The sequence below is a fragment of the Crocuta crocuta genome, unplaced genomic scaffold (assembly GCF_008692635.1).
Source record: "Crocuta crocuta isolate KB4526 unplaced genomic scaffold, BGI_CrCroc_1.0 scaffold176, whole genome shotgun sequence".
Lineage (NCBI taxonomy): Eukaryota > Metazoa > Chordata > Mammalia > Carnivora > Hyaenidae > Crocuta > Crocuta crocuta.
In genome coordinates, this window is record NW_027531905.1 from 5,471,071 (window position 1) to 5,491,677 (window position 20,607).

Consider the following 20,607-nt stretch of genomic DNA (forward strand, 5'->3'; position numbering starts at 1 on the left):
AATTTCTTTTTAGTTTTTTGAATGTTTTTAAAGTAAACTCTTTGCCACACAAGGCCTTGAAATCACGACAATCACGTCTCATGCCCTACTGACTGAGCCAGTGAGGCACACCCCGGGGCTCTATTTTGAATACTTATTATTGCTGCTGCAGTGGGAGATTTTTCTGGGCTCTGGGAGCTGGACAGCTTGGGCATCCTCAGCACTCTTAAGTATTGTTTACATCTTTTGAAACACCTCCCATTTTCTCAGTTCCACCATTTACTAGCTGCTTCCCCTCTTTAAGCCAATTTGTCCTCATCAGTAAAATAGGGGCAGTAATAGTATTTCTCTTTTCAGGTTTTTTGAGGATTAAATAAGCAATGCATGTATGCTTACATATGTGATTTCTACAAATTGATATTACAGGTACAGATGTTATAATGAAATATTTCTCCCATTGTAGGTCTTCTTGAATTTTCTGTAGGAAAGTTTAGATACTTCGAGCTCAACAGGCCCTTTCCACAGGATGCCATTTTGCGTCATATTTCCAGCAATGTGTCTTTTCTTATTTTCCAAGTACACTCACAGTATCAGAATACAACAATTTCTTTTTCTAAGGTAAGCACAGAAAGTAATTTCTATAAACTCCATATTTGAGGGTCTTGTATTTAGTATAAACATTAGAATTGGATGCCTCTTTATGTTTAACTTTATGCCCTTAAAGAGAAACAAATCAAGATTGGGTCTGGTCAAGTTAGTGATTTAGACTGGCGAAGAGGCATGTGTCTGTGTGTCTTTCTTGAGTGTGGTGACCTCTGACTTAAAGAGGGGGTGGGTAAGTGCTGAGTTTGGGGGGAGGATGGCCTCTGCCAGATGTCTCCTATCTGCATGTGATTTCTCACCTTTTCCTTTTCTTACTCTCTTGGGTCTTCAATGATTTTTACCTCTGAATACATTTTAATGGGTTTTTATCATTGTTCAGCCATTTAGTGTTTACTACGTTTACTAAGACCCTTGTAGGGTCAACTTCATTCTTTGAAGTCTTACAGGAACAAAAGAAGCCCAGCACTCACTCAGGTCATCTAGCCTAGTGCTGTGTGGAGTTTTTCAGATGCCCTGGATTAGCTTCACTCATTAAAGATCTGCCATTTACATTAATCTTTTATAAATCTATTTATATTCAGCCTATATGATCCCCTTCTAATAAATGAATTTTATTGTGTATGAAGTCATGCTGCTTTTTATTCATCTTAAACCTATCTGTTGTTATAAGCCTATCTTTTAATATTCTGGAATTTGCTAAACTAAGTGGTCTTAGTTCAATTCATATGTATTCTATGGGCATTGGTCAGACTACCGTTCATACTAAATATTTGGTATATTTGCATTCTTTTCTTTTTGTCCCTGGCATGAAGGTTTTGAAATTGTGAATTTGGTAGTTTAATAGGCTAGAAATGGAAGAGTTTGATCAAGGAGAAGAGGAAGGAATAAATTATGTAAATTGCAAGAATTAATGGTGTTTATGACCCCCACTCAGATTTTGCCTGAGTTCTTTGGAGCCAGAGCAGAGATCAAAGCTTGTTAAATGTCATAACTTTCTTGAAGGAAACATTCTGCCAGTTCCTCAGAGAAGCTAAGCTTTTTTTCTGGCACTAAATTCCAAAGGAAACTTCCTACTCAGGCCCTTTCATAGGAGACTTAGTAAAATGCTACACAGATGATTTCCATCTTAATACCATCACAGCAAAGACAATATTTGAAAGAAGAGAAAGGATTGAGAAAAAAGGCATTTGTTTTTTTTGTTTTTTGTTTTTTGTTTTGCATGCTTACAAGGGGTTCTTAAGCTCTCCTGGGGCTGTAGACTTTGGATCTGCCAAAATCTCTGGACTCTACCCAGCAAAACATATGGATACGTTTGTATAATTTCATGCGGACCTCTGGAAATTCATTGGGCCCCTGTGGCGCCTAGTTAGGAACCCCTGTGTTTGGTTTCCATGTAATTTCCATGTAATTAATTGTCACAGCAGCTCAACAGAGTAGTTATAATGTGTGTTTTTACATTTGAGGAAACAGAGCTTGGACAAAGGCATGTCCACATAACTGTGTGACTGAAGTGGCCTGAATGAACAAACAGCACGTTGGGCCTCCATTTTCAGGCAGAGCAGATTTTAGTTATCCAGAATTATAATCACGTTTCTTTCTTGGGCTCCCCATAGTTGTCACTGTTTGTACTACTGAGAAGCTGATGACCAGAGCTGCACAGAGCTCTAGAGATGGGTGGTCCATGTGAAGAGAATAGTGCCTGTTTCCAGTGCCCTTCCAGAGGAAGTGTGGCACTTCGGATCGTTTTAGGTCTCATCTGAGCAGGTGGTTCTTTAAAACTGTTTACAAGGCAGTTCGTCAATTAATATTGAGTCATTTTTCCTTAGGCTTGTCAAGTTGAAACACGTCTGGCGCTTTTTCTTCCCTTTTCCTTAGCTTTAAGAAAACACTCTGAGTCTTCTACCTCTTAGTACTTTGTTATTCAGAAAGCTTTCCAGATCGTTGGGTTTAGGGGATGGGGCTAGGGGATGGAGTTAGGGGCTGGTTGAGTGGAAGGGTGAGAAGGAAGATTAGAAAGAGCATAAAGAGGATGGGTTCACAATCCTGACTGTGGTGATGGTTTCGCAAGTGCCTGTGTGTATCAATACTTACATAGTATTCTTTTTTTTTAAGTTTGTTTATTTATTTTGAGAGAGAGACAGTGTGAGTAGGGGAGGGGCAGAGATAGAGGGAGACAGAGTCCCAGATGGGCTCTGCCCCGTCAGTGCAGAGGCTGAAGGGGCTTGAACTCCCAAAACCATGAGATCATGATCTCAGCTGAAACTTAAGAGTCGGATGCTTAACTAACTGAGCCACCCAGGACTCCTATAGTATTCTTTATGTGTAGGTTATAATTTATCAATTATAGCTCAACTTATTAAAAAAAACCTTTCCATTGTAGGGGTTTTTGCCTTTGTAGTGACAAAGTTAATTTGTATATTGGACCTACAAAGTGGAGGCCGCCTCAGTGGCCTGGTTCATGTCACAAATCTAAACCTGAGTCTGCTTGTACTCCCCCTGTCCGGGAAGCCTAACGTGCTGGTCACAGTGCTCCAGCTCTGTTTTAGCTCGCTTACCTTAGGAAATGGGACCTGCTAGCCTTGGAGGGAAATCCCTGGCATCCTAGCCGATCATGCCCTGATTCTGCTCTGCTGCTTCTAACGCTATAAAGCTCACTTTGCCCCCAGTCCCTCAGGAACTGCAAGCAGGAGCTTACTGCCTGTGAGACACTGCTCTCTGTCGGTTGCTTTTCCTTGAATAAAGGACACCAAACTCTTTACTGCACTGTTTGCTTTTTTCATTTGACAGTAGTCATAGTACCTGACATAGGAAATCTTAATCTGGGGAACTGAAAAACTTGAGAAATTCACTCAAGTGAATTTCACTCAAGTGCATCTGCTATTCCTACCAAAGGTCATATATTTAAATAGTTCTTCCATGTGTACGTGTGGGGCGTGAAAAGAATTCTTTAATTATATAAGGAAGGTCTGTGTTTGTTCCTTCTTGTTTTGAGAAAGTATGAAATAGGACATGTATACTAGATCAAGTCTGGAATTTAATTATTTCGCTCAATTCCTTATTCACGATGACTGTTTTCTACCTTATTGCAGACTCTCCTGCCCAGTACCTCAGGAACAGGCACTGACAAAGGACTGGTTTTCATTCTTAGACCAGAGCAGAGTATGTGCACTTTGTATTTGCAGACTTTAGATGCTAAGCCTGTCCAAAACATGGCCATTCCACTCTCCTACTCAGAAAGAGGTAACCTTCCTGTCTTTGACTTCCTATTTACTCTCCAGATTATGGAACTTTTTCATGAGAATTCAGGGAAAACTATAATCCTTTTAAAAGGATTTATTGCAAGTACAGTATATTGAATCAAAGATTTTAACAGCAAAGAAATCAGAGAATTGCTTGATGATTGAAAGCCCAGGTAGGGGCATAGTAGAATGGGGTCATTAATTGAAAAAACATTTAAGGAACCCTTGAAGAAGCATTAACCGAAAGGCAAGGCACAGTCCTTACCACTTTACCTGATTATTCCAGGCAGAGGGAGGCATGGAAGAAGATGGAGAGTATCTGGAGAACGGCACAATACTGGGTGTGGCTGGAGCCAGAGTGTGAAGGGCTTTATGTACAATTTAAGGTTTACATTCTATTCTGAAGGAGCATTGGGCTTTTAAGCCCAGGAATGATCTGTATTTTAGCTGTCAAAAGGTTAACTCTAGAAGCTGTGTGAGGAGTGGTTTGGAGAGGGCATAGCTGAATCAAGACCCAGCATATCTTTGAGCACTCAAAGTAAGAAGGTGTTTGAAAATAGCACTGATAAGACACAATGACCAGTGGTTATGGAGTATAAAAAGGAGGAACATAGGCTTCCTATTTGGACAGCTAGGAGACAGTGATGCAAAATAGGCAAAGTTGAGATAGAGTTGTGTTGCTGGATTGGTTTAGGTGACTTCACTCTGGGACACAGTGAATCTGAAATGTTTATAGGACATCGGGATGGAAAGGCACAGTAGGGAGTTTAAGGGTGTGGAGTGGAGTGCTGAGGTTAGATGTCCAACTAAAATGTTCTTAGTAAAAGCCAGAGAAGGGAGTAAGGTTGTCCAGGCACGTACTTAGAGACTTAGCTGGAAAAAATAATAGCAGATACTTTCAGGTGCCTACCACATGTTAGGCAATGTTTCAGGGATGCTAACTGCTGAGGAAGAAGCATAAGACTAAGGAAGAGTCAAGAAAGTAAGAGAAGAGCCTAGAGGTTCTGCTTTAAGTAAGGAGTGATAAATAGTACATTGCAGAGAAGTCAAGGAAGTGACTAAAAGTGTCCAGTGAAGAGTCAGTGCAGTGAAGAGTCAGCAGTGGCCTTCAGTGACATTCATTGTAGTGGCACAGTGGGGGTGAACACTAGGTTACAGTGGTTGAGGAGTGTAGGTGAGGTGAAGAAGTTTAGACCACTCTTACTTAGTGTTATATGTAGCGAACGATACTTTATTTAGAAAAGGAAAACCAGAGACTTTGACTTTTTATTGAGGACAGTGTACAAAGAAAAATCACAAACAGTACAGCTTCAGTTCCAATCCATATCCTTTTCTTGGGCGTGGTAAAGATTTGTAAATGCAGGAAAAGGAGAGTATGAAAGAAGAGCAACGTTGAAACATAGGCACACATTGGGTTTCTCCATTTCAGATCTGGCCAGGGCAAGTCAACCACCAGAATTCCACAGTTTATGGAAACTAGGACCCAACTGTGGGAGTGATTGATTGGATGAGTTTGTTTGCTTACGTATTGCCTGTGGCTGCTTTCGTGCCGTGAGGGCAGGGCTCAGTAGTTGCCACAGAGACCGCCACGCGTGTGAAACCTGAAATACTCACTATCACACCCTTTACAGAAAATGTTTGCTGACCTCTTTTCCAGTGCCCTAAACCTCAATTAACTTCTCCTTCTTTAATCTCAGTTCGTATGGTGGTATACAACCAGAAGCTCTATTATATTTATTTAGCTTCCTGTGGGAAGTTCTCATCAGAGTAGAGTTCTGTTTTTCTGAGTACAATTTGAATATATAAGAATTCTATGTTGAGTAACTTAACTTTTTTCATCCAGATCCTCTCCCTGGAGGCTGTAATTTGGAGTTTGATTTAGATATTGATCCCAACATTTACTTGGAGTATAATTTCTTTGAGACAACTATTAAATTTGCCCCAGCAAACCTTGGCTATGCAAGGTATGTCTATTTCCTGTCTCCTAAAACTGCTTTTAGGACATGCATGACCAGCTGTTACGTAGATTCAGTGAACTCTTTCAAAATCCATGGTTCTCTTTAGTAAGCTTGAATTGTTCACTATTTTTTTTTTTGGAATGGAGGTAATTTAAGCATTGGAAGTAATACTTCAAGCTGTTACAATTAACAGTGGCCCTTCTACTCTTAGGAAGAACAGATGTTGAGTCTCTGTTGTGAGCTTAGAAGTACATTTAGTTTCTGTAAAGGGTTTTGAATATGGAAAGCATTCTGAAGCCATGAAACACCCTTATACTTCCATAAAGATTTTATTGTTTTAATTAAAACTCTGCCTTAGTTTCTACTTTAATAGTAATGATAGCTAACGTTGAGTAACATTTGAGTGCTGTTTGTGCATCATCCGGAGTGCTGAGTGCTCTGTGTTCTTGGCCATTTAATCCAAGCAGTTTTATTAGGAAGAGGTGGGGTGGTTCCCTAAGGGTTATTGAGATGCAGTGACACGCCTGCACACACCTAGCTAACAGTGGCGAGGCTGGCGTTTCACTGCAGGCCTGACCGACATCAGCATCTGGTTGTTTAGCCATGCTGCCTCTCAGTGCTACTTTCTTTCACAATGCCACAGTTGGAATCGATGCAGAAGTTTGAAATTTGAGCTTTTGGTTCCTTTTGTAGATGGGACATGCACCACAAGAGATTGATGTTCAGTTTTGTTGGTTGACTTTAGAGGCGCAGACCCTCCGCCCTGTGACATTGGGACGGGACGGGAGTCTAGGTGGAGGTTGCTGTATGATGTCTATCAGTATTTTCTGCCTGAGAATGACCTCACCGAAGACGGGTTGCTGAAGCATCTGCAGAGAATGGCCGAGGTGCCTCAGGTGGAGGCCAATGCTGTCAAGGTAAATCTGGTTCTTTTTTTTTTTTTTTTTTTTTGGNGTGGCCACATTGTGGCACCTTTGTAAGAGCTGAGAAGGGGCAAAGCGACTGGGAGCATCTTTATTTACTGTGTCCTTGGTCTTTCTGGGATTCTCACTTTATTCTCCTTTATTTCATTATCATCTGGTTAGTGATGTCCCAGAGTAATGCTGACTTTTGAGGAGGTGCTTTAAATTATATTACAGTTTAGTTGCTGCCACCTATGTGACCTGGTAATCTTGAGCTATGGATAGAAGTGGGTATTGATTTTCTATGTATGCCCATAACCCATGAGATAAAAACTTTTGGCAAGTGTCAAAGTTACAGTGTTTTGAGAAAAAACAATGAGAAACTGTTTAAGGGTGTATGTATTGTCATTAATATATTTTTTAAAGGTTTATTTATTTTGAGAGAGAGCGTGAAAGCATGAGTGGGGGGGGTGCAGAGAGAATTCTAAGTAGGCTCTGTGCTGTCATCATAGAGCCTGACTCGGGGCTTAAACCCACAGACTGAGATCATGACCTGAGCTGAAACCAAGGGTTGGTCACTTAATCGACTGAGCCACCCAGGCGCCTACAGGTTGTCATTAATATTTAAACCCAAACTCTAGGTGTCTGACTTGGAGCAAAAGTTTTCTCTGACCTTTTGAACCCCTGTAAGTTCTTGGTATCCCAAGTGTGGGGTACGGACCAGCAGCACTGGCCTCGCCTGGGAGCGTGTTAGAATTGCAGACTCCTTAGCTCCCCCCAGGACCAGCTGAATCAAAATTTGCATTTTGAGATCCTGAGGTGATTCTTATGCATATTAAAATTTGAGATGTACCGTATAGATCATTTTTGTGGAGGGCAGGATTTATGTCTTAAAAGGTACCTGATAGCAGTGTAGTACACAAGTTCATCTTCAGTCTAATGGTTAATGGGTAGAGTATTTATAGACTGCTGATTCTTCTCAGAGGGTTGATAGGTTACTCATTAGGTAGGAAGCAGTGAGTGAAACAGGGCATACGTGATTAGCCCACGGTCTCAGTCTGTTGCAGAGCGAGATTTCATTTTGTTGCCGTGTCACCTAGGATGTCACAGTCATATGCTTACAAGGAGCCTTATACAAGAAAACTCACTGTGCTTATTCACAAATTTGGAAGCTCTTTGGATAAGTTTACCAGTTGCCTTTTTACATAGAAAATTTTGAAGATCATTTGTATTCTCATGAAGAATACAGGGATTCATATAACAGGAGCTTTTCAGGTTACTTTTTAACTTTTAGTGAAGAGTTAGAATACTGTTAGAATTCTCAGGGTTCAAGGAAACCCTCCGTGACTAATGAGAGCGTGTCCGAAAGACTGGAGATTTTGAAGAGATTTATATTGGCCGACTTTGGGGACAATTTAGTCATCAAAAAGAGTAATGATTGCTTATAAGTTTTGAATAAAAACAAGTCCATACTGATATTAGGAAAGAAAAAAAAGGAAAGAAAAAGAAAACTCATCAGTTGCTATCATTGGAGATTTCTTCTACTAGATTACTCTGGAAATTGATACAGGAAAGGAACTTACACCCCCTTTTGTGAAAGAGGAACTGTAATTCATCCTCGTCGATGAGAGAAAGCTCTTTAGTGAATAAAGCTGGCCAATAGATGTAGAAGGAGTATTAGTATGAGAAAATCACCTTTCTCTGAACCCCAGGAGACCAATTAAGGCAAGGGTCATCAGGTGAAAGATTGTTGGGGAACAGGATAGTCCCAGGATGCCTAAGTAGCACACTCAGATTAACTCTCATTGCAAAGGGAAAACTGCTTTTGGAGTGGCATGATCTGAGGGTCTCTATCTTATCCATGCGGTCAGTCAGCTTCACTGATAGCAGGTTGGCTTCCGTTATGTGCACATATGGCACACTCTGGCATCATCCTCGTCATCTATGAAGTATCCTAGCAAAACATGTCAAACTGAATTCAGTCCATTGGAATTCCTGTTTACAGGAAATACATGGTATAAAAGAACAAGTCGGGCACCTTGAACACAATCTGATAAATCCGGATTGTGGAATAAGACAACTGCTCTTCTTTTTTGTTTTTGTTTTTTTTAGATTTTATTTTTAAGTAATCTCTACACCCAGTGTGGGGCTTGAACTTACAGCACTGAGATCAAAAGTTGCTTTGCATGCTGGGGCTCCTCAGCGGCTCAGTCCATTGAGCATCTGACTCTTGGTTTCTGCTCAGGTCATGATCTCACAGTTTGTGAGTTCGAGCCCTGCATTGGGCTCTGCGCTGACAACGTGGGGCCTGCTTGGGATTCTCTCTCTCTTTCTCTGTCTGCTTCCCGCCCCAATCTCAAAATGGATAAATAAACATTTTTAAAAAAGTCACATGCTTTACCAACTGAGCCAGCCAGATGCCCCTGTAAGAAAACTGCTCTTAATCTCCTTCAAAGCCATTGGATGGGTGGGAGAGAGTGAAGAGAAGGATGCCACTAGATTACAGAGATTGGAGATAAACACCGTGCATGAAATGGTTGGATTATAGTGAAGGAGCAGAACAGCTTTAAAAGACATATGGGAAAACCTGAATATGGACTGTGTATTAGATTATAAGAGATTATTGATTTTCTTAGGTTAACGAAGACATTAGGGATTTATAGGACAATACCCTTGCACTTAGTGTTTTGCTACTCAAAGTGTAGATGAATGGGTAGCATTGGCATCACCTGAGAGAGTGCTAGAAAAGTGGACTCTCTCTCAGGTGCCTCCTCTGACCAACAGAATCAGAATCTGAGTTATAACAAGTTCTTCCAGTGATTTATAGGCACATCAGGTTTGAAAAACTCTGTTTTAGGGTGTGTACACTGAAGTATTTAGAAGTGAAATGTCATGATATCTGTAACTTACTATTAAATGGCTCAGCAGGAAGAATAGGAAGAAGGAGGGAGGAATAAAAAAAGAAATATAAAATATTAACAATTGTTAAATGTAAGTGGTGGTATATATAGTTTATTCATTTTGTTATTTCAGCATTTCTGTAAGGTTGAATGATTCATAAATAATTTGGGGGGAGTAGGAGGTACTGTTAACATTTTGCTGAACTTGACCAATTCTTTGCCAGAAACATGTTTTTGAAGGCTAAGCAATATTTTTAAACAGAAGTTTTCTAAGAGGCTTGTAATTATTCCTGAAACTCTAATATTAAATGTTTAAATTAAATGTTTTATTAAATGTTTATTAGTAGGAACATATTTGTGTATTGTGGCTGTATAGGGCCTTTGTTTCTTCTCTTACATGTTTTACTATCTAAAAAACATGCGTTATGTTTTAAAAATTTCTTTAATGTTTGTTTAGTTTTGAGAGAGAGACAGAGTATGAATGGGGGAGGGGCATAGAGAGAGGGAGACAGGATCCGAAGCAGACTCCAGGCTCCAAGCTGTCAGCACAGAGCCCGACACGGGGCTTGAACTCACAAACCCTGAGATCATGATCTGAGCCAAAGTCAGACACTTAACCGACTGAGCCACCCAGGTGCCCCTAAAAAACAAGCTTTAAAGGGGAGTTTTTGAAGTGAGAGAATATTGCATAACATAACCGTATGGGACGTTTTCTTACTGCAGAGTCTGCTAGACAGATTAAATGTATCTTCTCTATGAGATGTGAGTACACACTTGTCTGTGACAGTTCCATAGCTAGTGGTAATAGCTACCATTTGTTGGACACTTACTCTGTGCCAAGCATTATGTAAAGTATTAGGAAAGAAGGACTAGTGAGCAGAATATAGTTCTTGCTGTTGTGTTGTTTACAATCCAGCAGATGAGAAAAAGTTTTTTCAGTTTTGTCCTAATTAGTGTTTATACTTTATATCATATTTTACTTACATTGTTAACATTTGATGCTATACAGAAACTTAAGAAGCATTTTATGTAAGAACTTCCTTATATTAGCATGTATAAACTGTGTAGAGCAATCTTTTGACAGAGCTAAATGGGTTGGTGTGTATTTTAAACAAGAATGGTAACTTAATATTACAACGTAATATCACATGTTGGGATTATAATAGAACAGCTTTAAAAATCTGAACACTAATCACAGATTATTTTTGGCTTCAGGTGGTTACCCTCACAGCTAATGATAAGACAACTGTTTCCTTCTCCTCCCTGCAAGGACAAGGTGTCATTTATAATGTCGTTGTTCGGGACCCATTTCTAAATACATCTGCTGCTTATGTTCCTGCCCACACATATGCTTGCAGCTTTGAGGCCGTGGAGGGCAATTGTTCTTCCCTTGGTGAGTGTATGGATTTAAACTGAAATTTCTTCTTCAGCTTTAGAGATCTGTGTCAGCTAATACAGAACAGAAGAATATCAGAAAATGCTTTTGTCCAGCCTTCATTCAGCAGATGCCTTTTGAGCCCCTACATGATTCCATCTGTTTCTAGGCACAGGTATCCAGCAGTGAACAAAACAGACAAGACGCCTGCTCTCGCAGAGCTCGTGTGCTAGAGGGGAGGTGAGCCAGACAAGATAAATTTGTAAAATATACATCGTGTGAGAAACCGACGAGTGTGAAGAAGTGGAAATTAAGTAGGGAAGGTAGATAACAAGAGGCAGTGAGGGAGGGCGGTTTGAGAGAGATGGCCAGGGAAGCCCATGCTGGGGAGCTAACTATTGAGTGGAGACCTGAGGCGAAGCAGGGAGCCACACGTGCGTCTGGGCGATACTGCCGGGCAGAGGGGACAGAGGCCCTCAGATGGGAGCCTTCTGGTGAGAACAGTGGCTGGAGGAGGCTGGGGATGGTGAGAGGTGCAGCCTGTAGGTCACAGTGTGGGCATGGGCTGCTATTCAGAGCGAAATGGACAGGCTTCGGAGGGTTTGAGCAAGGAGTGCCGTGATCCGACTCATATTTTGACGGGATCACTTTGGCTGCCTTTTTGAGAACAGTCAGGGCAAGATCAGAAATGGAGATGATTAGCAGGCCATGGTAGTAGTATGGGTGAGAGAGGGACAGTGGTTTAGATAGAACGGTGGCAGTGAGGGGTTGCAAGATCGTGCTGTGTGCGTCCTTAACATTTTATTCTGAAGTAGCTTCACAGAAAAGATGCAGAGAAAGTAAGAATTTCTGCATAGTCTTCACCCAGATTGCTCGGAATGTTAACGTATCGTGCTGTTTGCTCTATATCTCCCTATAGTGCGCTCCCATGCACTCGCTCTCCATGTGTATGTACACACACGTTACTTTTTCCTTTGAGCCATTTGAGAAGAAGTTGCGGACATGAAGACCTTTTCCCCTTACATATTTCTTATTATGTAAGCCTAGTAAAAAGGTCAAATTCACAAAATTCACTTTAATACATTACTGTTTTTAGCATAACAGATGTTATCAAATTTAGTCATTCCACTAATGGCCTTTATTTTAAAAAATGTGATCACATGTTGCATTTAACTGATATGCCTCTTTAGTCTTCTGCAATCTGGAACAATTATTTAGTCTCATTTTGTCTTTCAAGACCTTGACCTGCATGATCTTGCAGTTCATGAGTTCAAGCCCCACATCAGGCTTTGCACTGACAGTATGGAGCCTGCTTGAGATTCTCCCTCTCCTTCTATCTCTCTGCTCCTCCCCAGCTTGTTCTCTCCCTCTCTCTCTCTCTCAAAATAAATAACCGTTAAAAAAAAGACCTTGACCTTTTTTGAGGAGTAGATGCTATTGTTTAGAAGGTCCTCAGTTGGGATGATGTTTCCTCATGATTAAATCCACAATTTGGGGCGCCTGGGTGGCTTAGTCGGTTAAGCGTCCGACTTTCGCTTAGGTCATGATCTCGCGGTTCGTGGGTTCGAGCCCCGCGTCGGGCTCTGTGCTGACTGCCAGCTCAGAGCCTGGAGCCTGTCAGTCTGTGACTCCCTCTCTCTCTGACCCTCCCCTGCTCATACTGTCTCTCTCTCTCTCTCTCCTAGAAATAAATAAAACATAAAAAAAAAATTTTTTTTAAATCCACAATTTGCTTAGTCGGTTAAGCATCTGACTTTGGCTCAGGTCATGATCTCATAGTCTGTGAGTTTGAGCCCCGCGTCGGGCTCTGTGCTGACAGCTCAGAGCCTGGAGCCTGTTTCAGATTCTGTGTCTCCCTCTCTCTCTGCCCCTCCCCCACTTATGCTCTGTCTCTCTCTGTCTCAAAAATGAAGAAACAAACAAAAAAAAATCCACAATTTGCATTTTTGGCAAAAATACAAAAAAGTGATGTTGTGCCCTACTCAGGAGGCACTTCATATCTATTTGTCCCATTACTGGTGGTGATAACCTTGCATATTCGGTTAGTCGTGTCTACCAGGTTTCTCCTTTGTAGAGTAACTATTTTCCCTTTAGGTATTTTTGGGCAGGAGAATGTAGCTAGATAACCCTTTTCTTCAGCTCTCCCTTGCTGGGGGTAGCATCCCATGATCTTTGCCTGGAACATTCATTACTAGGTGGTTGCCAAATGGTAATTTTCTAATTTCATCATTTTTTCAGTTATTATTTGGAATTCTGTTGTAAGGAAAAACTTTCTCTTCTCCCCTATTTGATGTATTCATTTATACACATAAAGATATGTTCATATCATCCCAGATTTGACCAGTGAGTGATTGCATGTATTTTGAAATAGTGGGTTAGGGGTAGTTGAGTGATTGCATGTATTTTGAAATAGTGGGTTAGGGGTAGTTGCTAGTGGGTTGGATAAGGCAGCTGGGGAGAGGTGAAAAGGATGACTACCATTTTAGCCCGAGCAACTGCCATTCATTGAGGCAGGAAAGAATGTTGGAGGAGCCGGGTTGGGAGGATGTGTCAGGAGTTCTGTTTTGGACACGTTCAGTTTGAGAACCTTAGGAAGCATTGAGATGGACACATGGGACTGACAGTTATATGTATGCTGGAATTCGGGGGAGAGGTTCGGGCTGGAGGTTATCTTGGAAGTCATCAGATTAAATAGATGGCATTTAAGGCCATGGACTACATGGCATTACCTATGGAGTGAGAATGTAGAAAAGGTATGGGGTCTAAGGACGCTGGGCAGTCTGGTGTTTGGAGGAAATTAGGAACTGAAAAATGACCGCTGGATTTAGCAATGTGGAGGCTGTTGGTCAGAGCTGTTTCAGTGGAGCGCTGGGGTAAGTCTTACCAGAGTATGTTCAAGAATTAATAGGAGGAAGGAAATTGGAGAGGAGTCCAAAGAGCACTATCAAAGAGTTTTGCTGTAAAGAATGAAGTCTATTGACTGTGTCTGGGGATTAGGGCTGTGTCACATCCCACCCAGTCTTCCACCACCATGCTCAGGATCCTGGAGAGATACAGTGTAGGCGACCCAGGCAGATTAAGTTCTGTATTTTCACTGATAGACTTCGTCTCATCTGGGTTCCTCTACTCCCCTTGCCTTGAGCCCTTCTACACCAGAGGCCCTCCTACTCAGAAAGGCCCTCTCCTCTGGGTCTGTCTCTACGTGTTAGCCTAAGAAGGAGAACTCTGTTCCTATTCCCCCAACCTAGGGTTGACCCCCTCCTGGTAATGTTGGTCAGGTTGTTGCTCCATTTTCAAGCTTGATGTATATGAGGACATCCTTCCTGAGCTTGGATAGGGAGGAGGTATCCACATAAACTTTTTTTTTTTTTTTTTTTAATATTTATTTTTGAGAGAGAGTGCAAGTGGAGGAAGGGCAGAGAGGGAGACATAGAATCCGAAGCAGGTTCTTAACTGATGGCAGAGAGCTCGATGTAGGGCTCAAACTAGCAAACCATGAGATCATGACTTGAGTCCAAGTGAGATGCTCAACCGCGAGATACCCGGGTGCCCCCACTTTGCCTTTGAATTAAGACCTTGGCCTGTGTATCATAACCTAGAGTGATACTGTCATGATTGAAGACCTGCTGAACTTGGACTGTTTTCCATTCTCCTTATCCATTCACCCCTTTGTCTACATTACTCCCCAAAAGTGCCCATTTCGCCTCTCGTGTTGTCTCTAGGGTCTGCTTCTTATGAAACTTTCTGCTCTCTTGTTTTACCTGGATGTTTTTTTCTGTCCTTTCCTGGTACTGTGTGATAGGGCATTCTGTTTAGTTTCTCTCTGCTGTCTAATATCCTGGAGGAATATCTAACTGTGGGTGTCAGGTTTTATTGCGTTAGAAGATCTTTCTAACCTTGATGATTGTACTTACTGGAAACTGCCACTACATTGTTATTTAAAAACGAATCATCCCAGCGATCTCCATGTTTGTGGTATAAAGATTAAATCATAGAACAGCATTAAACCACAGGTCTGAAATAAGCAGAACGTGGCATTTTATTTTATCTTTTTTCATCTTTCTTTGGGGTGCTTTGTTCTCAGAAACGCTGCTGTGTGGCTGTTTATCATACCCTGCACATTCTGGCTTGTGTCTTACTTAAATGTAGGTTTTCATAGTATTTGCATCTGAGCATTCTTACGTGTTTTATGTGTTTTCATCTGTGGCAGGTTTATAACATTTTTCACGTGAAATTGTACACGTTTTTTTATTTTTAGTTCAGGGCTTATTTTCTTTCTGTTTATCTCAAAAGGAGTCATGATGGTGAATTTAGTAAGTGCATTTTTCTGTTTAGTAAGCTGTGTCTTTCAGTTCATGTTATTTATAGTTAAGTTGGTGCCTATTAAGGACCACGAGATTTGGGATTCTTTGGCATCATGAAGCATATTGTGTTTTATTTTTAGTTAGAATGCTACAATTTTTTTCAAAAGCAGTATGTGTAATGAAGATGGGCAGTAATTTGTTCATGTGTGACGTATAGTGTAATACATGTTCTTTTAATGTGAGTTTTGGTTGAAATTTTTTGTTATGATGGGGTGCCTGGGTGGCTCAGTCAGTTAAGCGTCCAACTTCGGCTCAGGTCATGATCTCATGGTTCGTGGGTTCGAGCCCCACATCGGGCTCTGTGCTGACAGCTAGCTCGGAGCCTGGAGCCTGCTTCAGATTCTATGTCTCCATCTCTCTCTGACCCTGCCCTGCTCACACTGTCTCTCTCTCTCCCAGAAATAAATAAAACATTAAAAAAAATCTTAAAATTTTTTTGTTATGATGAGCTGCAAAGAACCTTTTATATACAAATTTTTCAGACTTAACAGTTTTGTTTCATGGCTATTATTTTGTTTCAACTGTATGCCCACCTGGGTCTCTGTCTCCCAGCCCTCCTTTACTATTATTATTATTTAAGGTTTTATTTTTTATTTTAAATTTTTATTATTACTTTCAAATGTTTTTATTTTTTGAGAGAGTGGAAGTGGGGGAGGGGCAGAGAGAGGGGGATAGAGGATCCTAAGTGGGCTGTGTGCTGACAATACAGAACTCGATATGGGACTTGAAGTCTCTAACCCCTTGATCATGACCTGAGCTGAAGTCAGATGTTCAATCGACTGAGCTACCCAGGTGCCCCTGGCCCTCCTTTATTACTGGATTTTCTTTTTCTTTTTCTTTTAATATTTTTATTTCTAGGAGAGAGAGAGACAGCGTGAGCAGGGGAGGGTCAGAGAGAGAGGGAGACACAGACTCTGAAATAGGCTCCAGGCTCTGAGCTGGCAGTCAGCACAGAGCCCGATGCAGGGCTCGAACCCACGAACCCCAAGATCATGACCTAAGCGAAAGTCGGACGCTTAACCAATTAAGCCACCCAAGTGCCCCTGGATTTTCTTTTAATAGCAAATTCCTGGCCATCATTTTCCTCACAAATTTCTGTGTGTGTGTGTGTGTGTGTGTGTGTGTCTTAAAGATAAGCACTGTTTTTAAAAAAGATGTAATAGCCACAGTATCACCAACACAAGTTTCAGTGAAAAATATTGAAGATAATTTTTTAATAGCATCAAATTGACACCCAGTATTTGCATTTTCCCAATCATCCCAATTGTTTTTCAGGGTTTTTTAAAATTTGAATCAGGTTTCAGATGAGACCTGTATATCATATTTAGTTGATGTGTCTTAAAAAAATTTTTTTTTAATGTTTATTTTTGAGAGAGGGACAGAGTGCGAGCTGGAAGGGGCAGAGAGAGAGACACAGAATCTGAAGCAGGCTCCAGGCTCAGCTGTCAGCACAGAGTTCGACACGTGGCTTGAACTCACAAAGTCCAAGATCATGACTGAGCCAAAGTCGGATGCTTAACTGACTGAGCCATGTAGGTGCCCTTTGATATGTCTTTTAAATCTCTTTTTTACCCCTAGTTTACCCTCCTATTGCCGTCCTTTTTTCTTGCAGTTTGTGAAGAAACAGAACTATTTGTTTTATGTACACACACACACACACACACACATACACACAGGCCCATGAATATGTCACAAGTAGAGCTGCATACCTTGTCAGGAAGCATATATTGTCTGCTTCCTCTTTTGGTTATATCAGTAGCATTGACCTTTGCCCACATAAAATAATTGTTAGGGCTGGCAAGGGTATTTTTAAAGTAAGTTTATAATATACATGTGTGAAATAAATTATTGTCAGTTCACTTTGCTTTTTTTGTGAAGCTTTGTTCTAGTAATTAAATACCAGTATCACACTGGATCTGTTATACACTAAATTTTTGTTACTTTTAGGAAGAGTGTCAACCAAAGTGTTCTTCACCCTTTTTGCCCTGCTCGGTCTCTTCATTTGTTTCTTTGGACACAGATTCTGGAAAACAGGTATTTTGAAATAGTTGCTGTTTAGAGGCCCTGTGGTGTTTTTTGCTTAAATTCTGCTGGGGATTTATGACCTCTAAGGAGATTAAGTAACTGCTTATCTCCAGCTGTCTTCATAGATTTGTGACTGGGGTTCTTTCAGTAAAGATTTTACTTAGTTGCCATGCTTTTTAATTTTTTCTCTTAATAATGGAGTATAACTGCCTCTTATTAAGAGGGAAACAAGATTGGGTTTGCACAGCAAACTTCTTCAATTCCTAGGGAGATCAGAGAGCCAACTAAACATAACTGAGGTTGGAAATCAGGACATCTGTGTAAAGATATATGCATTGTCTAATGGTGATTGACGGTGTTTCCTATAAATCAGGCTGCAGGTCTGTGGCATATTACACGGAGATTGAAATGTCTGCTTAGTCCTGGGAGGTTGAGACTGCGAACAGGAGCTCCACCATCTCCTCGGTGAAAACCATTCTGGGAGTGAAATACCGTAGTTCCCTCCCTTCCCCCATCTGTGGGGCATACTTTCCAAGACCCTAGTGGATGCCTGAAACCACGGGCAGTAATTGAACCCTCTATATACTATGTTTCTTCCTATAATGCGTACGTATGATAAAGTTAATTTATAAATTAGGCACAGGAAGAAGTTAACAATAATAATGCAGTAGAAGAATTAGGGCAATATGTGGTGATAAAAGTCATGTCACTGTGGTTCCCCCTTTCAAAATAATAATCTTGTCTTGCACTCCCCCTTCTCGTGCTGATGTGAGATGATAAAATGCCGACATGATGAGATGAGCGAGGTGTAGGATGCAAGTAGGTAGGGGACACGGTGTTAGGCTACTCTTGACCTTCCGAGGAACCTCGGGAGGAGGATCATCTGCCTCCAGACCACGGGGTAACTGAAGCCATGAAAAGAGAACCCACGGATAAGAGGGGTGACTATAAATTACACTCACTGAATTGATTTGAATTTTTGGGCTGCCTTCTATGTAACGGTGCTTTTAATTACTAAAAAAAAAATCCTAATTTAATTCATTAGCAAGGAGTATAATGGAGCATCAGCGGAAGAGCGAAAATAATCCTGATCTCAAACTCTTTAAACTTGCTCAAGGTCCCAAAGATATTACTAGGTATTTTAGTGGATGAAGACAGTGATTAATTATTCATCCTGAACAAAAAAAGGATGAATTAAAGGAAGGCATAAAAGTCACTTTTTTGCTTTAGAATGTTTTTTTTATTTTTGGTCATGTAACAAATTTAGTGTGATCTGATTCAGATCAGACACAATGACAGAAGTATACTCTTCTTGTTTTCAGTGGGAAGCATAAGAATGTTAGAGTGAGCTGGGAAGTTAACAGTTAACAACTTACCAGTTAAAACTGACCCCTATGGAGGAGCGTATCCAAGAGTTAGTACTTTAACATTGCATTCATTTAATATGAGTTCTAAATTTTTCTTGTCTTTCAGGTAATTATTTCTTTCCTCCAAATGTCCTAATATGTGTAAATTCTGGGAGCTTAAGCATATATTTGTAGGTTAGAAATTTAAAAAGCACTGTAAAAAAGAATACCTAACCATAGTTTGTATTTTTTTTTTCTTTTTCTGGTGGTTTGCTACTAGAATTGTTTTTCATAGGCTTTATCTTCATGGGAGTCTTCTTCTACATACTGATTACAAGATTGACACTTATTAAATACGATGGTAAGTGAAAATAATACAGTTGCATTGGGAAGGTGTTGTGTTCACACGCCCCCTTTCTTTCTGTAGTTTGACCAGTATTGTGTGTGCTCTCCTATTAACGTGTAAATAATGGGCCACATATACTGGAGACATCTTTTCTAGACTGTTCATTTAGACCTTCTCCCCTGGGTTTTTAATCTGCATGGTAAATTCCTTGGTACTTAGGGAAATGAAGGGCCATGTTGACTATAAACCTGTGTTCCGGCTATCTAGTGTATTGAAGATACGAGATTTATAACCACCAAAATATTAAGATTTTCTTTACCTTAAATAAAACCCATCCTTCCTTGTCCCATTGAACAGAATGCTTGTCACCCATTCTTCCTTAGCCCCTGTTTATAGATTGTGCCAAGCCACACCTGTCACTTGTCCTGGGAGGTATAGCTCACCTGCTGGACTCCACAGCTCAGACCAGCCCTCCCTGGACAGCTCCCCCTCCCCCCCAATGCTGGTGTCATGACACCCCCTCAGTGCCTGGCCTACAGAAAGGCTAAGGCTAGATCTGGTACCGGTGTTGTGTGTCTAAAGCATGTGGTAGTAAAAGCTGCCTCTGGTCAAACAGTTCCTCTCCTTCTGTGCAGTTCGTCTGATCCTGACAGCCGTCGCTGGGAGTGCTGGTGGGATTTTCTTGGTGGCTGCTTGGTGGCGATTTGGAATCCTCCTGCTGTGCATGCTGTGTGTTGGACTAGTGTTGGGCTTCCTCGTCTCCTCAGTGATGTTCTTCGCTCTCCTGGGTAGGAGATGTGCAATGTTTTGTGTTCAGTGTTTTGTTTGAAAGACCTTTATTTGGGCTCTCTAGGTCCAACTACTGCCCCATCAGGGACTTGGGGACCTACCTGTAGAGTTCTGGAAATTTGTGCTTTTTTTTTTTTAAATGTTTTTTTTCTTTATTTTTGAGAGAGAGAGCATGAGCAGGGGAGGGTCAGAGAGAGAGAGGGAGACACAGAATCTGAAGCAGGCTCCAGGGTCCGAGCTGTCAGCACAGAGCCCGACGTGGGGCCTGAACTCATGAACTGTGAGATCATGACCTGAGCTGAAGTTGACACTTAACCAACTGAACCACCCAGGCGCCCCACCAGGGATTTTTTTTCTTTTAAACTAATTCAGTTTCTATCAATTTTTAGAATGATTAACTTTTGTAAGTTAACTTTCTTTTGTAGGAGAGGAAAAATTTCCTTTTTATCCTTCTAACGTTCTTTGGCTGGTAAAATAATTAAATTGACATAAGATAGGTTAATAAGAGAAAAAACAAGTTTAAGTTTGTAGGTACAGCAGCCCCAGAAAAATATGAGACCCAAAGGCAGGCAGTTTGAGACTTCCATGTCCTCTGGGGCTAAGGCATGGGGTGGGCGCGCAGGATTTCAGACGTGGGGGTTGCAGGTGCGATTCACAAGAAGATAAGAAGATAAGAAGAGCAGATATTTGGTAATCAGATGTTTGCCCTGCCAGGCAGTTAAGTATTTCAGAGAAAATAGTTATCTCTGGTAATTGCTCTTTCCCTGGGCCAGGATCCCCT

The 20,607-nt window shown here is 41.1% G+C and overlaps 1 protein-coding gene across 1 annotated transcript in view; it reads left to right on the forward strand.

The window, feature by feature from the left end:
- The window catches only part of TM7SF3 (transmembrane 7 superfamily member 3), a 36,539-nt gene that overhangs the window by 10,226 nt on the left and 5,706 nt on the right, over positions 1-20,607 (forward strand). The window contains exons 2-9 of the mRNA XM_077774565.1: positions 443-597; positions 3,672-3,822; positions 5,665-5,785; positions 6,525-6,696; positions 10,797-10,974; positions 17,268-17,354; positions 18,972-19,052; positions 19,673-19,825. Coding sequence (XP_077630691.1) covers positions 443-597; positions 3,672-3,822; positions 5,665-5,785; positions 6,525-6,696; positions 10,797-10,974; positions 17,268-17,354; positions 18,972-19,052; positions 19,673-19,825 — 1,098 coding nt within the window. The remainder of the gene's footprint in view (positions 1-442; positions 598-3,671; positions 3,823-5,664; positions 5,786-6,524; positions 6,697-10,796; positions 10,975-17,267; positions 17,355-18,971; positions 19,053-19,672; positions 19,826-20,607) is intronic.